Source organism: Belonocnema kinseyi, chromosome 2 (genome assembly GCF_010883055.1).
Source record: "Belonocnema kinseyi isolate 2016_QV_RU_SX_M_011 chromosome 2, B_treatae_v1, whole genome shotgun sequence".
Taxonomy (NCBI): Eukaryota; Metazoa; Arthropoda; class Insecta; order Hymenoptera; family Cynipidae; genus Belonocnema; species Belonocnema kinseyi.
Window position 1 is genome coordinate 27,671,621 of NC_046658.1, and position 17,834 is coordinate 27,689,454.

The 17,834-nt window shown below is 31.9% G+C and overlaps 1 protein-coding gene across 16 annotated transcripts in view; it reads left to right on the plus strand.

Annotated features, from left to right (window-relative positions):
* LOC117166986 (extracellular sulfatase SULF-1 homolog) overlaps positions 1-17,834 on the plus strand; it is a 554,052-nt gene that overhangs the window by 260,452 nt on the left and 275,766 nt on the right. For 14 of the 16 annotated variants that reach the window (XR_004466341.1, XM_033351500.1, XM_033351499.1 and 11 more), the window contains 2 exons: positions 3,155-3,265; positions 3,579-3,871. Coding sequence is in view for 15 of the 16 variants with exons in the window: in XM_033351500.1 (XP_033207391.1) it covers positions 3,155-3,265; positions 3,579-3,871 (404 nt within the window). In the remaining variant the exon portion in view is untranslated. The remainder of the gene's footprint in view (positions 1-3,154; positions 3,266-3,578; positions 3,872-17,834) is intronic. The other 2 variants (XM_033351497.1, XM_033351511.1) reach the window with 1 other exon arrangement.

Below are 17,834 nucleotides of genomic sequence, written 5' to 3' on the forward strand. Positions count from 1 at the left end.
ATATATTTTTTTGCTTTATAGTTTATAGATTGCATTCTTTAAATGTCTTCTTCAGTCCAAGGGCTTCAGTCCAATGTTCAGCAAGATTCCTTCTAACGCTCTGGCTTCAGAAACACATTCTACATCGCTTTTTTCAAGCCATTCTACGTCTTTATCTTTCTCCTGAAAATCAATCAAACGGTAAGCACATTCGAGGACAGCATTATACTGAAATTGAGACTCACGTTATTTTTTATGATGCAAAAGAGTTCCTTAGTTCGACGTGCAGCCAGAGTGATTATGAGATAATACAATACCTGAAAGTTGCTTGCTCAATGGAGCCATTCGCCGCTCCACGTGGTTATAAGCATTTCTTGTGAGTGCGATTGTTATAATCAATAGGGCTTCTAAATTAAAATCTTCAAAATGGTTAATCCCATTTGCAATCACTTTGAGGTATAGTGGATTTTCATCAGGACCGAAATCAAGTGTATAAATCATGGTAGGCTTTATAGATCCTTGAGAAGTTTTTATGATTGAGTCAAAGTCTGGCAACTCTAAAAGCCTGTGTAAATTTTTAGAATAGGATTTGGCCGTTGAAGATCAGTGCTTACCTCTGCGAATGGCTATATATGTTCGGACCAGTGTATGTAATAACATCAGGTTTGCCATTTACCCCTGATTATATAACAATTCCTGCATATACAGAAAGAATTAGCTTGTGCCTTATCATCTCGGGATAAAAATCAAACTTGATCGGGACCAAGAATCGATGCTACCGTTTCCAAATCTTTAATTCTTGCTATACAAAAATCAGTATCAGGATGCTGTTGATGTTGATCTGTGAGTGTGTGACATAGTTTTAGTGTTACAGTTTTGACATGTCGCTTCCCTTTGATCTCTATCTTCTTTTGATCATCTAAAACTCCTCCAAAAATAGTCAAACCCGAAATAGTTTCTAATAAATTTTCTTGATCTTCTTCCAGACGAGGTTTGCCTGGTTTCTGTCGAATCTTCAAGTTTTTTGCATATTCAGGATGAGCCTCGTAAAAATTTAAAATAAAAAGCTTCTTAGCTATATGGGTAAGCTATATGGGTAATACTTTTTGAATACTTGGAATATAACATTACTCCAACTTAACAAGTTACAATTACAAAAATAAAATCTGTTAATCTCTCATTATTATGATATTAAGCTGCGTTACATTGCGTGATTAGTGTGAATTGACGACTTGCTTTTTCAAAATAGCGCAATCTTTTTTTCACGAGTCGCAAAAAGAAAACCGTCAATTCACAGGAGTCGCGCACGATACTTTTCAGACCAAAATCCTAAATGGCATGTTTTCATGCCTCCATAGACAAACGCAAAATCGCATTTTGAGTCGATGAAGGCACGCACGCGAGTTTTTATTACGAAGACATAAATTATGTGAAAGCGAGTGAAACTATTTTTGTGTAAAATTACTCGCATAACACGTTACACTTCTCGTTAAAAACATCTACTCACCGTAGAGGAAAATTCCTGTATGCCGCAGAGGGACTTCCCTCTATATCTTTGTTCACCACGGTCTCTCTCGAGCGTTACGAAAATACGGAGAGACGCACAAATCGAGCACTTTTAACTCTAATATCAAACCATGTTTACTGAACCCTCTTTTGTAACTTATCCTACGCACCGCCAGGCGCCGCTCATGACACGTACTTTTTCTTTCGTCGATGATAGCATGAAAAAACGCAATTCTTGTGATTGCGTTCAGAAAAGTCATTATTGAAGATTTTATACTAAAGCTCGTGTAAAAATAAAAAATGGACGGTCAAAAAAATAATTCACCGCTATTTTTTGCTTTTTTCCTGGACTCCAAAAACTCCCATTTCAGTGGCAACACTGTCTTAAATATGTTTCAACTTTTTTTTAATTTGTAGATCTTCCACGTATATTGTATTCTTACACTGAGAAACCTTTTGTTAAAATAAATGAAAAAAATCATTTCGACTTTAGTATACTATTGTACAAAAATAGGGAAAATCGAGGTTTTATTACACTTATTCGTATTACAGTATTGATGTTTAATATTATCATGGGAGTATTTATAACACGAATATGTCAAAGTAGTATTCTAAATACGAGATATTATGAATCTCCATTTCAAGAGTTAACACTCTGAAAAAATGATATTCTTTTTACTGAGTTTTCGAAAAATAATTTGAATAAGAAAAATAGTGAATATCGTAATCTCAAAAACGTATTTTAGAAATTGATATTGTCAATATGAAGTTGACAGAAATGTGAGACGCATAGCAAACTATGAAATCATTATTCTTGATTTTTCATTTAGTTTCGTTTGAGAATGCTCCTCGGTTGTTTCCGGTAACTCTTTCTGTTTTTAATTTATACATTTACTATGGGATTTAAAACATTTTAAATTCTTTCTAACAAAATGTATGCACTAGGGTAATACGATTTAATTCAATGAGTACAATTTATAAAACATTACATCTAAATACACTTAAATTTATTATACTGGTATAGCATTGCTGAGATTTTAGTCAAATATTCCATAATGGAAATGAACCGTGTAGTTTAGTTGTTAGGGAATGCGTTTGGTGCTTTAGGTAAGTAAGGTTCGAGTCCCGTCGCAGCCGTTCCGATTCTCCATAACGATTACGTGTGCGATTATGTATGTGGTGAATAAATTAAGTATATAATAATAAAAATAATAATTGTACGCGTGTGTCCGTATATAATTTCATTTAATTTGTTTATTTAGTTCTTCCATCTGAAGGTTAAATCTTTTGGTCTAGTGAGTTATTTTTCATACAGTCGTTTGAGATTCTCATATGCTTTGTATGGCAACTTCAAAAGATGTTTTCGATCTTTCGAAAAAAATATATTACTGTCGTTTAACTTCGCTTGTCAACTTTGATATAGTTCATTTTTAATCCTCGCAAGTTTTATAAGAGTTAATGCAACATCCTTTCCATTTGTTCAAACAATAATATTAGTTTTGACGACTGAAAACTACTATATTATTTTTTGATGAGCAAACACTGTTTTCCCTACTTTAAAACGATATTATACTAAACTCTCATTTACTTTAATCATTTATTCTAACAAAATGTCTCTCAGTGTATAGTAAATTGACATGTGATCATCGAATGATTCTATGTTTTGCAGAATAGACGACATAGTATTAAACATTGACCTGGCGCCAACCTTCCTGGACATCGCTGGCGTAGACACTCCACCTCAGATGGACGGACGTTCGTTCAAGAAACTTTTCCTCAAGTGAGTATGGAAATCCGTTTCTTCAAAAATAAATCCCTGCTTGTAGAATTTTGTAAAGGATCTAGGCGAGTGGTGACACAAAGGTGACTTTTTTTTGTATTTGGAACTATCGCATTTTATTCACAAACTTCTCCCGAAAATCCATACAGAATGTAAGCCTAAAGTTCTTAATCTTACATCTTTGTAAAGTAAAGCTTTACATTTCTTAAAAACAATAAGAAATATTATATAATTTTAAGATTATTCTTTCCTCTTGTTACGTAACTGAATCTGAAACTCGTTAATATCTCTATGCGTTTTGTTTTATTTAAAGTAGCAAACATGGAAGAAGGATAAAATTTAAATGGCCTGATTCATTTTTAATCGAATCATCTGGTCGCAGAGAAACTTCAGAGTCAATAGCAGAAGCGAAGGCAAGAGAGGCGAGGAGACATAATGCCGCGATGGCGAAGAAATTGCTAAATGTCGTCCCCGAAGATCAAGAGGAGGACACCATTGATCCAGAAGTAAAAGCTGACGAGGATCATCGAGTCGATAATGATACTGACAGTATCCAAGACATTTCTGATAGTGAAGAATTTGACGATCTTATTTCTGAAGATAATCGTAAGTATTCTATAAAACTGGGCTTTATTCCTGCCCATGTCCAATTGCAATTCAAATATAAATTTTAAATGAATGTATTCAATTGATATTATATAAACAAAATTCTTTATTTTCTTTGCCTTCATCGCTATTATTGTATTATTTTTTATTTGAAAGGCAAATGTTACAAAGAACCACGAGACTTTATTATTTCAAGACGGTTGTATTCAAATTTGCTGGAAATGTTTGTACAGTAACCTCGTAGAATCCAGCACATGCTTCTGTACGAAAACCTGCACACGAACATGAACAGGTAATCTTAACGATTCTTTTGCAGGAATTTTGGTTGAAGAAAACTGTACATGATTCCACAAAAGAAACTACATTGACAAAGGAACCTTTGGAAGAATCACGTACAGGTCCCGTTGTGAAGTAAATTGGGGCCTTGGTTCCTGAACAGAAACGCGTGAACAGCCCTTTACAGAAATCTATTACGAAAACTCATGTCGCGTACAGCTATGAAGTTGCCTTTCTTTTATTCCCTTGAAGATCCAACTTTATACAGAGAAAGCCAAGCCACTAGTAAGCCCTTATGGATTATTTCGTATGCGGGTACATGTATAGGATCTTGAGCAAGTTCCTGTACATGAATCCGCGTCTAAATTCACTCTGTAAATGAACCTGTATAGAATCATTCAAAGGTTTCTTTGTCCGTGCAGGTATCTTTTTAGATTCATATATACAGTTTCCTTGAAAAAATTCCAGCAAAAGAACCGTCAAGATTACCTGTGCAGCTTTCTTATGCAGGTTCATGTACAGGAATATGTGCAGGATCCTCTGAGGTTCCTGTGGAAAAATTTCCAGATGGAAAGGTAGGGCGAATTTTACCCTATGTAAATTTTCTAACAAGTAGACATCGCTGCAGATGCAATCATATTACATCTAAAGACTTAACGAGGCATGTTTTATACCATGGTCATTACTCTAAATATCTGGTCCTGTAGCGATTCTTTATATTTTATCGACCAACGTATATAATGCTTTACACTAACATAAACAAATGACGGGAATCTAGATACAGGCTATATAAGTTTCTTATCAGATGATGGTACGTAAAAAAAATATATTAACGGTAATAAAATTATGAATACTGATTATTCAACGTAGGGAGAGCCAACAATTTAGTTTAGATGTAGTGAATTTAGGTTTGCTGCAGAGATTAATCCTGAATGCGCCATCTCGCGGAAGAAACGGGCAGTACCGAACAATGGGAATTCATGTCCATTCACGTCTTGCAGTCTTGGTCCAGTTTTGGTCGATAGTAATCCCGTGTTTTTATTTTTTTGTTCGTTAACGTTTTCCATCGAACTTCTTCGCGATCAGAAAGTAGTAACAAAGATTGTATATGGCTATTTTGTGAATGATGTTATTAGTATTAAGTAAAATCATGATTTAAATGATAAATTTTACATTTTTAAGCGTATCATGTTTAATATTTGGGGAGCTTACATCATAGTCAATTCTATTTAAAAATATGGTTATCTATTTGTTGAAAGCGTTCTATGGCTATTGTCACATGAACCTTGCATTTTGTGATGAAAACATGAAACTTTGAATACGTGTTATGGGGCCTACATAGAACCGAATAATTGTTGTGAAGCTGTAAGCACTTTGAGCCTTCATGTCGGGACTTTATAATACATTTTGTTGTACAAAAGAACTAAACAATAAGCAATGTATTTGTGGTTGTACCTGCCGCAATCTATAGTGGCGGGTTCTCGAGTAATCTTCCCGTTTTCTCCATCACTCTTCTCTCATGTTGGATGTGTGTGTGTGTGTGTGTGGTTGTGTGTGGTTATGTGTATTAGGTTTTCTTATACGAAACTCTTTTAAAGTGGTTTAAGTGCCCGTCCGTCCACCTCTCTATCAGCGCGCTGATAGAAGATACTGTTTAGACCCTTTGTCAGAATTTTATGTAATAATCGAAAACAAAAAGTACAATATCAGTTTAGCCATGTTTGCCGTCTTTGGCTTCTGGTGTGTGTCTGAATGGAGGCAAGTTTTCTCTAGACCATTCAATTTCTAGAGGTAGGAAGATGACAACTAGATGTGGAAAATTATGAAAATATAATGGACACTTTTTTCTAATACGCGCCCTGTCTCATTAAACTTAGGCTTATTGAAACAAGCAGGCCAAGCTTTTTCTTCGTTCTCACATATGCTTTGGTACTCGAAAAACTAAACGACATGTGTCGTTTCTTCTCTGCTCTAATTGGGTTGTTCGGGGTAAACCCCGCCCCCGAAAATTGGAGTACTAAATACTTATTTCATTATTTCACATATAACAGCGGTATCTTTAACAATGAAACCAACTGGAAAATTTCCTCGCAATGAAAAATCAAAAATTAATATTTTTAAATTGTTCGAAAAATATTTAGAGGGTGAAGCACCCCAAAATATTTGTTATCACGCCAACAAATTCCAAAAATTTTTGAAAAAATATGTGTGGCTCGCGAAAATTAATAAGTTTGACCTTTTTTGCATTTTTACGAAAAATAATTGTCAAGGGGGTACCCACCTTTAATTACATTTTATTATGTTTCTCTAAAATAAAGTAGCTTTAGGGTTTAACCTTGGGCTAAAAAATGTTTTAAAAAATATATGTGACGCGATCCGAGAAAAGAGACCTACTAGGCAAAAGTTAAATTCTACAGGACGAGCGATTGAAGAAATCTCAAGCTCGAGGCGTCGGAGCGGAGGAGAAGTCTCAGAGGTGATGTTTTTTAATTACATGAAATTCATGTAAAATTGAAATGAAATAACGTGACTCACGAAATAACTTTTGTCTTTTGATTCTTAATTTTTCTCAAAAATATGTATCATTTATTGCACAAATTGTATAGTTTTAATCCAAAATTGAAAAAAGTTGAATCATTTTGAATATAATATTCAGTAACTGAATGCATCATACATTTTGAATATAATATTAGCACAATGACGTAATATGCAAAAAATGGCAACAATATTTTTTATACGGAAAGAAGAAATAAAATTCGGAATTAAGACGTGAAAATGGAAGTTTGCGAATATATAGAAGAAGAAATATGAACATAAATTGAATTTGTAAAATTCAACTTTATAAATGGTATTTTAAAAATGAAATGTATATGAACATTACATTCTAGGAATTATACATTATGGATGAGACTACGTAAACAAATTAAACTAGAACCCGAAGAAAATTGAAAAATGCCATTTCGATTAATAACTTAGGAACTGAAATAAAAAGTTCGAATTATCGAAATTAATGATGCGGCATGCAAATTCGAACGCTCTCGGTCATATTTATGCCTCGCGATTCACACTCGGTTACTTTTTCTTTACACTCAGGATGCTTGAATGAAATTATATAATAAACTCTTTTAGATCCCAGTATTTGTATGCATCTTCTCATTCTAAATTTTCTACGCAATTAAGTGTGTATAGTTAAAGATTAAATTGCTCAAAGCTCTGTAGGCTTTGATTTTTGACAGACATTTTTAAATATAGATTTATTTTCTGAATTCCCTTGGAATAAGAAGCTAAAATACTATTTCAGCCATTCTTCTCTATCTCGCGCTGTTACGCTGATAATATGAGTTTTATTTTCATAATATTTTTTATGAATGAAACAAAAACTCCTACAAGTCTTTATACTTTTTACGTATCTCATTCTGAAATTCCTCCAAAAACTTTTCCCCATATTTCGCGTCGTTTGGCTTCAAATTTGAATTTTCAATTTTTTCCATAATATTTTTTATAAATAAAACCAAAATGACAAGTGCGATCAACAAACTGGTTTAAATAACTTTTGCAGGAATTTTTAAAAGCTGCAAATCCTTTTCGGATTTTTCCATATCACGCCATTCAAATCTTGAATTTTCGATTTCCTGGATAAATATAATCAAAATAAAAAATTCAATGATAAAAGAGTTAGAAGAGATTCTGTATGACTTTTTAATAGATATAATTGCTCTTCAAAAGTTTTTTTCGTATTCTGAGTTGGTTTTTTTTCCAAAATTTTAATTTGGGATTTCCCCATATTTTCAATAAATAAAACCAGAATGAAAAGTACGTCTATAAATGGTTGAAACGAATTTTTTTGGACTTCTTAGAAGCTGCAATTTATCGTTGAAACTTTTTTCCGCATCTCACGTCGTTTAACTCAAAATTGGAATTTTCGATTTTTTAAATAGTATTTTTGAAAAACAAAACCAAAATATCAAGGCTTACCAAAAAATGGTCGATTGAAAAATTATAGGTCATTTTAGAAACCACAATTCTTTTCTTAAACCTTTTTACTTATATGTGGATATTTTGAAGGGCTTGAATTCTAATTTAATTCTGTTTTCACGTATTTGTCGTCAGTTTGTCATAAAAACAAAATATTTGATTTTTGAATAGCATTTTCGATGGACAAATGTTTAATTTTTATTTTTGATTTCATATTTTACGATTAAAACCAAAACTACGGGTCTTATCAAAAAGCGATTTGTAAGAAATTTATAGATGTGTTTAGTTGCACAATTTTTGTTCATTTTTTTTTGTGGATTGTGCCGTTTTTTGAAAAATGTAATCTTTTTTATTTTTAATATTATTTTTCAAGTCTGAAAGAAAAACCAGACATTATTTTGATAAGAAAAAGTGCAAAGCCTATTCCTCTTAATCGACTTACTAGAATTTAACGAAAACATTAATTTAACCTATTTTTTATTCTTAAATCTTTTTATAACTTTTAAATTCGAAAAATATTCAAATTTATATTTATTTATATTTTAAGAATTTATTTTAACTTGTTAAAAAATTCATTAAAGAAATCTATTCAAATGTGTGAAAGCACGTTCTCTTTTGGGTAATAAGAACCTATGCGGTGGCCGCTATTAAGATAGAAATGAATTAGTTTCGGAGATATCCTATTCTTATAATGACATTTTAGACAGCCGATAAAATCGCGCACTCAAAATAATAGAATAATCTTCACTTTTACGCTAAAATCTGAAAAAAATCATTTTTCTCTATTCATTGCTTATTACCGGGAAGAATAGCATAGAAAAAACTGAGGTTTCTATTTGAACCCATTTTTGGTTCCAAAGGAGCTGCAACAAAAGTGAACTCCACTTGCTGAAAAGGAACCCAAAACGATAAATGAACTCTTTAATGATACCACACTTGGGGTTCTAAAGGATCTCAATTGTAATTGAGCCTATTTCTAAAGAACCTGTTTTTCGCTTTGCCCACTTGGATATTATGTTTAATTAATAACACAATATTTACCTTGAAACACACATGTAATCGAACTCTGATGAACATAACTTAATGAATAAAATTTAATTACAAAATAATACTGCAATTAAAATAGATATAATGACTTGATGAATATCATTTGCAGGTTATGTTGCAAAGTTGTCAACGTAAAGGCATATTCATATGTTAGAAACTTTTTGTTTCAAGTCATCGGTCGACAACTGTAAATCGATTCCTAACGTACCAGCTCTACTTTTTAAGCATTCGCTTTGTGAATGGGTTTTTATGTTCTTTTCAGAGCGCTCTTAACGAACGCTTTTGGCTCTTTATAGGTATCTATTGGAACTCATGTTTTAAATTATACCAACTTTTATTTGAGCCGCCACTTTAGTGAACCCCTAGTTTTTTCTGTGAGATTTTCGGCATGACGTGATCTCAAAGCATGGAGATCCGTTGAAAGACTGTGATGCAAAATTTCGGTCAATTCTAATGCTTCCTTAATCATAAATCATGAGAATGTAAAAACGCTTTGCAAAGATTACAATATGAAAATAAAAGTTCGAATATAGATTTAAAAAATGGAACGTTGATTAATTTGTATTTAATAAAACTGTGAACATAATATTTTTGAAGTATTTTTGAATGAATTTTGTGAAATTCCATTAAGAGAAATATACATAGAATATAAAACTTTTTAAAATCATATGTACATATTAAGCACAACCCTACCGATAGAAATCTCTGAGTATATTCTAAAGATTCTCTAGGGTCAGAGAAGCTCAGAGAAATTCTCCGCAGGCACTCAGGTAGATATATTTAAAGGTCCAGGTAGCTCTTTTAAATGTTGAAAGGCTTTAAAATGTCCTATTTGAAATTTAAATAGAAATAAGATCATAAATAACAATCAGAAAGGCTGAAATTGAAATAAGAATTCGATCATCAATAACAAGCAGAGAGGCTATATCAATAGAGTAGCCAACACTCAGGGGTCCTTTGTTAAGCTTTCGGATTAAAATTTAGAAGTAGATTTTTTTAATGCTTAAAATTAGAATTAATACATCGTTTCTCGTAAATGGAATAAGATACGTCAAAAAAGACAACATTTTTTCATTCAACTAGAAAATTGTATATTAGTATATAAGTTATAATTATAAGTAAGTATAATGAGAGAATTCATCAATTTAAAAAAAAAGTGTTAATAAAAAGGGAGAGTCGGGTTAGCGACTGCTTACTACTGTAAATAACTCTGCCCGCCCGGTACGTAACAAATACAAAAGGAACATTATATTACCGTCGCATCACTTTTAAAAGGACCACCAAAAGCACCTTGAAAAGGACCCAAATCTCTCAGACTATCTCAGAGACTAAATTATTCAAATTGACTCTGCTTATTCTATCATAAAAAAGAGGTTGCAATATAATCTCGAAGTCTGAAGCCACATTATCTCTTCACCTATTGGTTGGATTTAAACGCGCCGCCTATTCTTTAGAATCGAGATCAGAATCGAGATCAGCAGAATCTATTATGAAGGCAATGCATGTGCACTGAAGTGCAATCGAGAATCATTTTTAGGTTAAGAGCAGAGATGCGTATTATGAAACCAAGGCATTTCCACAGAAGTGCGCTCTAGCCCTGATGTGTTCCGTTTGGCGGCGGTAAATGCTAGGGATACACGTCGAGTCTGGAGTTTGAATTGTACAATTTTGACTTGCATTTCATTCAAAGCTAGCTCTAAGGCATCAAGGCACATTCGAGGGATCTGTTTACATAATGGATGTAAACATTCCTAGCGATCGTGCCGAATTCTAGTCGAGCTTATATCTGTTTTTTTAACCATTTATTTAATCCTCAAATTTTGTAATTATTTAAACAATTTAAATTTAAAAATGAAGACTAAGAATGTCTATCCGATGACTCTTTTCTATATTGCTTTGTAAACCTACAAGAACTAATAATTATTCAAACAATTTTAATAAAAAAATTAAGAGTTTGCCTCTTTCTACAAGTAAATATGTTTACGAAGTTAACTAAGAATGTCTACCCGATGACTCTTTTCTATTTTGCTATGCAAATTTACATAAAATATTAATTATTCAAACAATTTTAATTAAAAAACTAAAAGTGACCTTATTTCTAAGAGCCAGTTTGTTTTCAGAGTCCAATTAAGAGTTTGTATCCGATGACTCTTTTCTATGTTGCTATGAAAATTTACAAGAACTATTATTCATTTAAATAATTTCAATTTAAAAACTAAGAGTTTAACCGTTTTAATACGAGTCAATTTTTTGACGGAGTCAACTAGGAATGTCTATCGGTTGACTTTTCTAGTTTGCTTTGTAAATTTACAAGAACTATTATTTATTTAAAGAATATTAATTTGAAAATAACAGTTTAACCTTTTTTTAACGAGTTAATTTTTTTATGAAGTCAAGTAAGAATGTCTATACAATGACTCTTTTTCTATTTTGCTTAGCAAATTTACAAGAACTATTGAGTATTTGAAGAATTTTAATGAAAAACTTCAGAGTTTGGTCTTTTTTTACAAGTCAATTTTTTTATGGAGTCAACTAAAATGTCTATCCGATAACTCATTTTTATATTGCTTTGAAAATTTACATAAACTATTAATTATTTAAACAGTTTTCATTAAAAAAACTAAAAGCGACCTTTTTTCAAAAAGCCAGTTTGTTTGTGAAGTCAACGAATAATGTCTATCCGATTATTTTTTTCCATATTGATTTTAAAATTTACAAGAACTATTAATTATTTAAACAATTATTATTGAAAAATTAAAAGTTTGGCCTTAATCCTTAGAGTCAATTTGTTTTCAAAATCAACTAAGAATCTATACGATGACTTTTTTATGTTGCTTTGCAAATTTACAAGAACTATTAAGTACAAGGTGTGTCCAAAAAGTAAGGTGACTTTTAAATTTTCGCAGGCTACGTACATTCAAGTTTTAAATTTTTTGTTTTGTTGTGTTGGTACACTCATCACGATTATATGCTCACAGTTTTGACTATATAGCTCCTGTTGTTTTTCTGGCAGAGGCGTAAAAGGTTAGAAGGGTTTGGTTTGCTCGGCGATTTTCTTCCTTCGAAAAAATGGAGCAAAGAGTTTGTATTAAATTTTCTGTGAAAAATGGAATCCAGTGCTCTAAAACTCTTAAAATGTTGACAGTTGCATACGGTGAGTCTACTCTGAGTAAGAAAAATGTGTATAAGTGGTACAAGCTGTTCCAAGAAGGCCGAGAGGAAGTCGAAGACGAACCTTGCCCTGGACGTCCCAGCACGTCAACAACAGATGAAAACGTTCAAGCAGTGGAAGAAATAGTGTTGAAAAATCGCCGAATTACCATCAGAGAAGTTGTTGAAGATGTTGGCATATCGGTTGGCTCATGCCATGCTATATTTTCGGACGTTTTGGGCATGAGACGTGTGTCAGCGAAATTTGTTCCAAAACTGCTTAATTTTGATCAAAAGATCCAGCGCATGACCATCGCTCAGGAGATTTTTAATGAAGTCAATAATGATATTCACTAGATTTGGCCCCCAGTGACTTTTTTCTTTTCCCAAAACTGAAGAGACCCATGAAAGGACATCGATTTTCAACGATTGAGGAGATAAAAACTGCATCGCTGAAAGAACTCAAGGCTTTAACACAAAATGATTGTCAGAAGTGCCTCGATGATTGGAAAAAGCGTTGGCACAAGTGTATTATATCTGAGGGGGATTACTTTAAAGGGGACAACATAAATATTGAGGACTAAATGAATTTCAATTAAAAACTTCAGAGTGGCGAATAAGAAATTTTGTATCTGCATTATTTGATAAGATATAAATGATTGAAAAAGATTCTTTGAACGCGTGCGTGGAGGCATCTTGACGCCTCAGATCTTCTTCCCCCAAACCTGACACCACTACTCGGCGCATCTCCTGCTTGGAGCTCTACCTTTGACGATTGCGAAAACCAAAAGGAAAGATTCAGTTGCTCCTGAACCGAATTTTACCAAAAAAAAAAAGATTATTGTTTTCCTTTTTTCAACTTTGCGTTAATTTTATAATATTATAATAAAAGTGCATGCTGAATTCGCTTATAAAATAGGATACTAATATAAATTTTATTTAGACGTATTAGATTAATTATGAAAAATTTAATTTCGTAATTTGGGATGCAGTGTATAATTTCCAAGGAAAGTTTCATATCGAAAAATCGTTTCCAAAATTCAATTTATAGAGACTTAATGTTAATCAAAATAAAATCAAGTTTTCAATTCCTTCCTGTACTTAATTTTCTCCATAAAACTCTGATTTTATTTGTAAAATTTTATTTGGATAACAATAGTTTTTAGGGTTTAATGTTTTTCTCAATTACTTTAGGCGAAAATTGCAACTATCATTTAATTCTAATTCTATAGGGTTTTTTTATTCCTTAAAATATTCTCTGCCAATCTCATTGGTACGTTTTGTTTTTAACATTTATTTAGGGATTATAAAATCGTTACTTTTCTAAACAATAGGTTTTCATAAATAAAACTTTTTAATCAAAAAAGTACCGATGAGATTTGCAGAAAATCTTTTAATGAATAAAATAAGCAATACAGCATATTAGCATTAAATAAGAATTTGAACTTTTACCTACAGAGATAAGGAACACATTAAACTCTAAATAGTTATTTTCAAATAAAGAAAACACTAAATATTTTCTTCAAAAGTTTACCTCGAGTTCTTGTCCAAACTTAGTTATACTTAACATTAGCATATTTTCCGCCATTTTGTAAATCACTTTTAAAATATTTGAAAACCCAAAATAAATTTAAATACATTAAAAATAAATATTATATATATTATATAATATGATCAAAAATATTATGAAATTTATACTATTTTCTTTACGGATATTCAAAAATTACGCAAATAATTATATGTCTAATTTGACTGTGCATGAATAATAATTGTTTGTGTTTTGTAGAAATGCATTGGGGTTTACGTCCAAAAGCAGTGAAGTTTACGATTTTCGCTAATTATTTTTTATTTAAAAAATAATACAATATATTAAGGATTATTATCTTTTACCCGGAATTTAAAAAAATATATATTTTTACTTGAAAAACATTTTTTACAACTTTCGCCTTGCAATATTTGAATTCTAGGCCAACTGAATAGCTGGCGCCGCACAGTGAAGTGAAATCAGAAAACGAGGTTCAAAATGACATTTAGAAGGCAATTATGCTACGATTTTAGATTTTTTTAAATTCAGGACTAAATTTTTCAGAAAATGGTGGGTGTAGGTTTTGGATTTTTTTGTTTATTCATTTTTATTTTAACTCAAACAGCGAAACAAATTTCGATTTTTAAAAATTCATTTTCCATCTTTAGGCAAAATTTTTCTTATACTTCTTGTCCCTTGGGTTTAATGCACATGAGTAAAATAAAGCTGAAATAATTTTTACCTTGCATAGTTGATTGTTATAAAAAAATTGTATTAACAAATACTCGATATTGGGGGTTATTCGTCTTCAAAGTATATTTCTGCTCTAAAATCGCTTGCTTTCATCGATAGGATGATACTTGGACGTTAAAATTTAAGGTTAGATGTCTTTTGTTTATTTTATAAACCAATTATATAAACTAATGCACATTTTGGTCGGTTTTAGGCTAAAAGAGATTGTTTTTTCGTCCGACCTTGTTGCAGTTATGTTGCCAATGATATTTTCTGAATAAATATTTGCCACTCTTCAATATTTGTATATTTTATAAATAAATTATTAGGTGCGCAACTAAGTTCCCGCTGTTTTCTAATAGATTGCTCTAGCAGTAAGTGCTGATCGATTTTGACATTCAAAACGTCATGAACCAAGCTTAGATATATGGTAAAATACCCTTTTGATACATTTGTGATTTTATTTTGGCGTCAAATACAAAAGTATTGTTAAAATGATTGATTTTGTCCCAAATATTCGTCATTTGCAGGAAGTGTTGATGCGTGAATATTCGGCGAAGCCGACGACTTAGAAGCATGATCGGGTAGTCTCCATTACTTTCTTCTCTTTGGGTTGCTGTAATGAATTCATTTTTCATCACCCGTCACGATGGGATAAAGAAAACCCTTCCTTTTTTCCCCTGAAGCAGTTTTTCACAGGCGAAAAAACGACGTTCAAATGGCACAAATCATAAGGAACTCAAGTTCTGTGTTTTTGCATGCAATTGCTTGGAAAAGGCTTGGTGCGTAACTAATAATGCTGAAGCAAGCTATTCTTGCGTTTGGTACGGATCCTCATTGAGCAATGCCTCCAATTCAGCGTCTTTGAAGGTTTTTGACATTTCTTTACGCGGACGGACGTTAACATTGAAATGATCGTCTTTGAAGCGACGGAACCAGTCACGGCCGCCGTTTTCTTCAAATGAAAGAAGAAAATCAACACTTCCCGTAAATAACGATTATTGGGCACAGAATTAAACATTTTTACACAACCAAAAATATATGATGCCAAAATAAAATCACTAATGTGTCAACACGGTTTTTTTATCATATGTCTGAGCTTGGTTCATGACGTTTTGAATGTCAAAATCGACCAGCACTTACTGCTGGAGAAATCTATTGGCAAACAGCGGGAACTTAGTTGCGCACCTAATATATAACCAAATGCACATTTTGGGCGTTTTAAGGCCATGTGACGAGAGGGTCACATGACCATACCTGGTCTTCAGTTTTTCTTTCCCAACTTATGTCTAAGCGAAATGAGGTATCGCTCTGAAAGTTTGGGAAATGAAAGAGGAGATAATGAAGTCCACGTCTCTGCTTTGTTCCGGTGGAAATTTTGAGAGAAAAAATTTTTTGAAGAAAACACCAATGGAAATTTTTTTCCCAACTTACGTCCACACGGAATGAGATATCGTGCTAAAAATTTGGCACGATAAATAGAAGGCATGCAAGAATATGTCTCTGGTCCTAAATAATTAGAATACTGAAAAAAGTTACTATTTTGGAGAAATACCGACCGTGCTGTCGTCAAACCCTGCAAGCAATTTGCAATGTTGTCAATGGGCTAGTTATGAGGTTTATATTGATCAAAGTGGTGCAAAACAACAAAAATCGCTCACGAACATTATACACAAATAATACAACTACTAATGTTTGCACTTTTGAGGCAAATAAACAAATTGAAATCATTAAATAGCACGTGTCTGACATACATATCAGCTGTTTCATAGCAGCACTAGTGCAGCGAGTAGACAATTTCGAACTTCTACGGGTCTGTGGGTAAAACAGATTGCATGATTGCCGACAGAGAAAGTGAGAAGTCAAACTTCTGCTGTAAAGACTGAATGCGTCCGTCGATAATAATTATTTTCATAAATAAACTTTTTTCTTCCACCAACTCTTTGCAAGGCGACAAACGATCCTTTAATATTCATGAACATTTCCCGAAAAAAATGTACGCGTTATTCAAACTTTTATTTTTCGATATGGATGACAAAATATTGATCTTAGGACTGACTTGATCAGCTGTTATAATCATCACATGGCCTTAAAGCGAAAAGAAATCGTGTCCCTCTGACTTTGCTGAAATTATATTGCCAATGATGTTTTCTGACCAGAATTTTGCAACCTGTCAATATTTGTTTATGTAATAAACAAATTATATGAATAAATGCACATTTTGGACGATTTTAAGCGAAAACGTTTTTCTTCTGTCATTGCTGAAATTATATTTCCAATGTTTTCTAAAAAATTGTTTGCCACTCATCAATATTTGTTTATTGCATAAACAATTTATATAAACAAATATACATTTTGGGTATTTTTAAGCGAAAAGGAATAATTTTTTTATTTGACTTTGCTGTAATTCTATTGCCAATGATGTTTTCTAAACAAGTATCGCGATAAATTAATATTTGTCTATTTTATAAACAAATTATTTCAATAAATTCATATATAAGTCATTTTCAAGCGAAAAGATATCGTTTTTTGTTCTGATCTTGTTGAAGTTATATGGCTAATGATGTTCTATAGAAAAATGTTGCCAAGCATCGCTATTGTTCTGTTATCTCAACATAAATAATGAAAACCACTTTATTTTTATCGCAAATCCCTAAAATTTACATTTGTTCATATAATTTATTTATAAAATGCACAAATCGCGAAGAATAATACTAGAAAAAACGATTTATTTTTGCTTGAAAACACTAAAAATGTTCATTTTTTTATATAACATGTTTATAAAATAAAAAAATTGTTATGAGTGGCAAAAAGTTTGTCAGAAGAAATTATTGACGATTTAATTTTAGCAAGGCAAGAAAAAAGCGAATTATTTTCGCCTAAAATTGCCCAAAATATACATTTGTTTATATGATTTTATTACGAAATAAACACATATTGCTAGTTTGCAATTTTTTTCAGAAAACATTATTGGCAGTATAATTTCAGCAAGGTCAGAGGAAAAAACGAAGTCCCTTAGTATAAAAACACCGAAAATGTGCATTTGCTTATATATTATGTTTATTAAGTCAACAGATATTGATGGGTGGCAAAATTTTTTTCAGAAAACATCTTTCGCAATATAATTTTAGCAAGTCCAGAAAAAAAGCGATTTCTTTTCGCTTAAATACGCCCAAAATGTGAATTTGTTTAATTTGTTTATATAATTTGTTTAAAAAATAAACAAATATTTATATGTTGCAAATTTTTTTGAGGAAA